Here is a 2959-nt window from a genome sequence, read left to right on the forward strand (position 1 = left end):
GCGTGTGGGCCCCTCCGGCCGCCGGGGCCCCTGCCGCTCTGGAGGGGGCTCTTGGCAGGCGGCTGGTCAGGTCTCGGGGCCAGGAGAACAGACGATGTTTCCCAGGAGCGTGTGCTCCTGAGCTCTGCGCATCTCCACCCTGGTCAAAGAGGGGTGTCCCAGGCCCCCTCCTATGTGACCCAGCAGTCTCCTCCCTACCTCCATCCAACCCTGTGGTTTCTCCGTGCTGAGTTGAGAATGTGCCGTGATGATGTTAGAGATGCTCCAGGCAAGGTTGTGAGGATCGTGCTGATGCGCTGCCCTTCCCCTGTTTGACCCACAAGGTTTGGGTCATGCTGGGACTGGAGCTCCCCTCCCCTAAGGACTAGGTTGGGGGGGATTTGAATTCTACTAACGAATGGGGAAGTCGTGGCCAAGGAGCCCAGGGGTCCTTGGTACAGGTCCTTGGGCGTGATGTCCCTCACCGCGTGCTGACACCGAGCTCCTTTCAGAGCTGGGACACGGAGCTGGAGGCCTTTGCTCAAGCCTATGCAGAGAAGTGCATCTGGGACCACAACAAGGAGAGGGGCCGACGCGGTGAAAACCTGTTCGCTATGGCCCCAACTCTGGACCTCGAATTTGCAGTGGAAGACTGGAACGGGGAGGAGAAATACTACAATCTGACGACTTCCACGTGTGCCCCCGGGCAGATGTGTGGCCACTACACCCAGGTACCGAGCTGGTGGGGCTGTGGGGGAGGGAGCTGAACCACAGTCCCAGAGAGTCTGTAAAGGGATGGGGAACCAGGCAGGAATCCCCAGGGTACAGGGGAACCTGGGCATGGTGCCAGCCAGGACCAGCCTTTTGGAGAAGACCTTTTTAAACAAGCTCTGCAGCCCCACAGGTCTGAGAGTTTCTTCACAGCTTGGGTGGGAGCAAGGAGGAGCAGTAATGGTGGTGGTAAATGTGACGATGGCTGTGCGGAGGGTTCGGGAGCAAAGCAGAGGTGGGGGTGCTCTGCCTGGGAGGACTATGTGGGAGGGAAGCTTTGGCACTGGGGTCTGGGGGCTGCAGCCCTGGGGTGGGGTGGTTGGCCCAGGCAGATCCTGAATGCTAAAACAACGTGGGCATGTGGGATCTAGGAGATGGGGGGGATACACATTGGTGGTGAGACAAAGCAGCTTTCAGGGCCGGGGGACAGGTTGCCAGCAGGGACCTGCGTCCCCCAGTCCTCTGCCCTTCACCCTGCTCTGTGCCGCAGGTGGTCTGGGCGAGCACGCATCAGATCGGCTGTGGGGCGACGTTCTGTGAGAAGATCGACGGAATCGAAACGGAGAACATGTACCTGCTGGTTTGCAACTACTACCCACCGTAAGGCCCACTCCAAGATGCTCATGGACGGGAAACGTCCTTCCCCGGGGCCCTGTGGCAGAGCAGGATGCTGGGGGGCGACGTTCTGTGAGAAGATCGACGGAATCGAAACGGAGAACATGTACCTGCTGGTTTGCAACTACTACCCACCGTAAGGCCCACTCCAAGATGCTCATGGACGGGAAACGTCCTTCCCCGGGGCCCTGTGGCAGAGCAGGATTTGTCCTTGTTCAGAAATAGCAGCCGGGCGATGCCAAGAAGGGCCTTTGTTACCTTGGGCTGGTCTCAAAGGAAGGAAGGGTTGTCTGGTGATCCTCACCCCTGATTGCCACTGCTGAGGGCTGGTTCAGCTCCTGGCACAGACCCAGGGAGGGACCATCCCCCCCGAGAGCTGCCCAGGCTGATGTCACGGTAGCTGAGGATGCAAACGGCAGCTCCCTGCTCCGTGCCTTGTTCTTCCCCAGGCAGCAGCGGTCGCCTGGGCTGAAGAAGCACGTTTGCACCAGTGGGAGGGGTTGGACGTGGGAGGAGAGGTGGGTGCCCACTTGCAAAGCCCTGGGACCAGCCTTGGGGACCGCTTGCTTGGAGCTGGTGAGACCAACCACAATGGCCGGTCGCTGCAGACCTTCATAGAGGTCTTGGCAGAAGGGAAACAAAATCTCATCTCCAAATGCCTGTGGACTGCTCTGTGCTGAGGGGTGGTGAAGGACGTGCTCCGTGACGCTGTCCCCCTGGGTTTCAGCAGCCCCGGGGTCAGGCCATCGAGTGAAGGGCACTGGCAGTCTGTGGCAGGACACCAAGAGCTTTTTATTTTTTTACATTATTCCTGAGTTTTGTCTTGGCTGGGACGTTCCAGTGGAACCGGACTCCCTCATTGGGATGAGTGTTCTCCCCTCTCTTCACACCTTCCTTTTCTTGGCATCTTCTGCTTCCAGGGGTAACATGAAAGGCCGAAAGCCGTACCAGGAAGGACCCTCCTGCTCGCAGTGTCCCGAGGGCAGAGTCTGTGTCAACTCCTTGTGCGGTAAGTGAAGCGAATCGGCACATGTCCCTTGACAGGCTATTGGGACTCACACCCCTGGGCTGGGGTCCAAGCTCTGATCCCTCCTGGAGCTATCAGGAACCCCTGGACCAGTAGGTCCAGGGCTGGACCATGAGACATCAGGTGTGGTGGCAGCCCCTCAAGGTGAGGAGGATTGGACAGGGACCTTGTAGCCCCTTAGCCCAGCAACTGCTGTCCCGCGAGGATGCCCCTTGAGGGGCAGGAGGTTGTGTGAGGGAGAGGAGATGTCTCCAGGCTGGGAACCCCAGAGTGGAGGGTGGCCCAGAGTGACCTGAGAGGGATCAGCTGCTTCTTCACCCCCAGGCTGATCTCTGCTGGCCCTGCTCAGTGCAGGGGATCCACTGAGGTTAGCTGACCCCAGCCCTAATCCATGACACTTTTCGTCTCTTACCAGAACCCACTGTAGAAGAGACCACTCCAGCCCCTGTGACAACAAAGGCAAGGCCATCCCCCCCAACCACAGTCATGCCAAAACCCACAACCACAGCCAAACCAGAAACCTCAACACCACCAGTGCCCACCACAGCCAAACCAGAACCCTCAACA

The 2959-nt window shown here is 59.2% G+C and overlaps 1 protein-coding gene across 1 annotated transcript in view; it reads left to right on the forward strand.

The window, feature by feature from the left end:
- The window catches only part of PI16 (peptidase inhibitor 16), a gene marked incomplete at its 3' end in the record, with an annotated part of 5377 nt that extends 2502 nt beyond the window's left edge, over positions 1–2875 (forward strand). Inside the window, exons 2-5 of the mRNA XM_010133156.1 lie at positions 492–710; positions 1241–1350; positions 2286–2374; positions 2808–2875. Coding sequence (XP_010131458.1) covers positions 492–710; positions 1241–1350; positions 2286–2374; positions 2808–2875 — 486 coding nt within the window. The remainder of the gene's footprint in view (positions 1–491; positions 711–1240; positions 1351–2285; positions 2375–2807) is intronic.
- Between the last annotated feature and the right edge of the window lie 84 nt (positions 2876–2959).

The sequence above is a fragment of the Buceros rhinoceros genome, unplaced genomic scaffold (assembly GCF_000710305.1).
Source record: "Buceros rhinoceros silvestris isolate BGI_N320 unplaced genomic scaffold, ASM71030v1 scaffold14440, whole genome shotgun sequence".
In the NCBI taxonomy this organism is placed as follows: Eukaryota; Metazoa; Chordata; class Aves; order Bucerotiformes; family Bucerotidae; genus Buceros; species Buceros rhinoceros.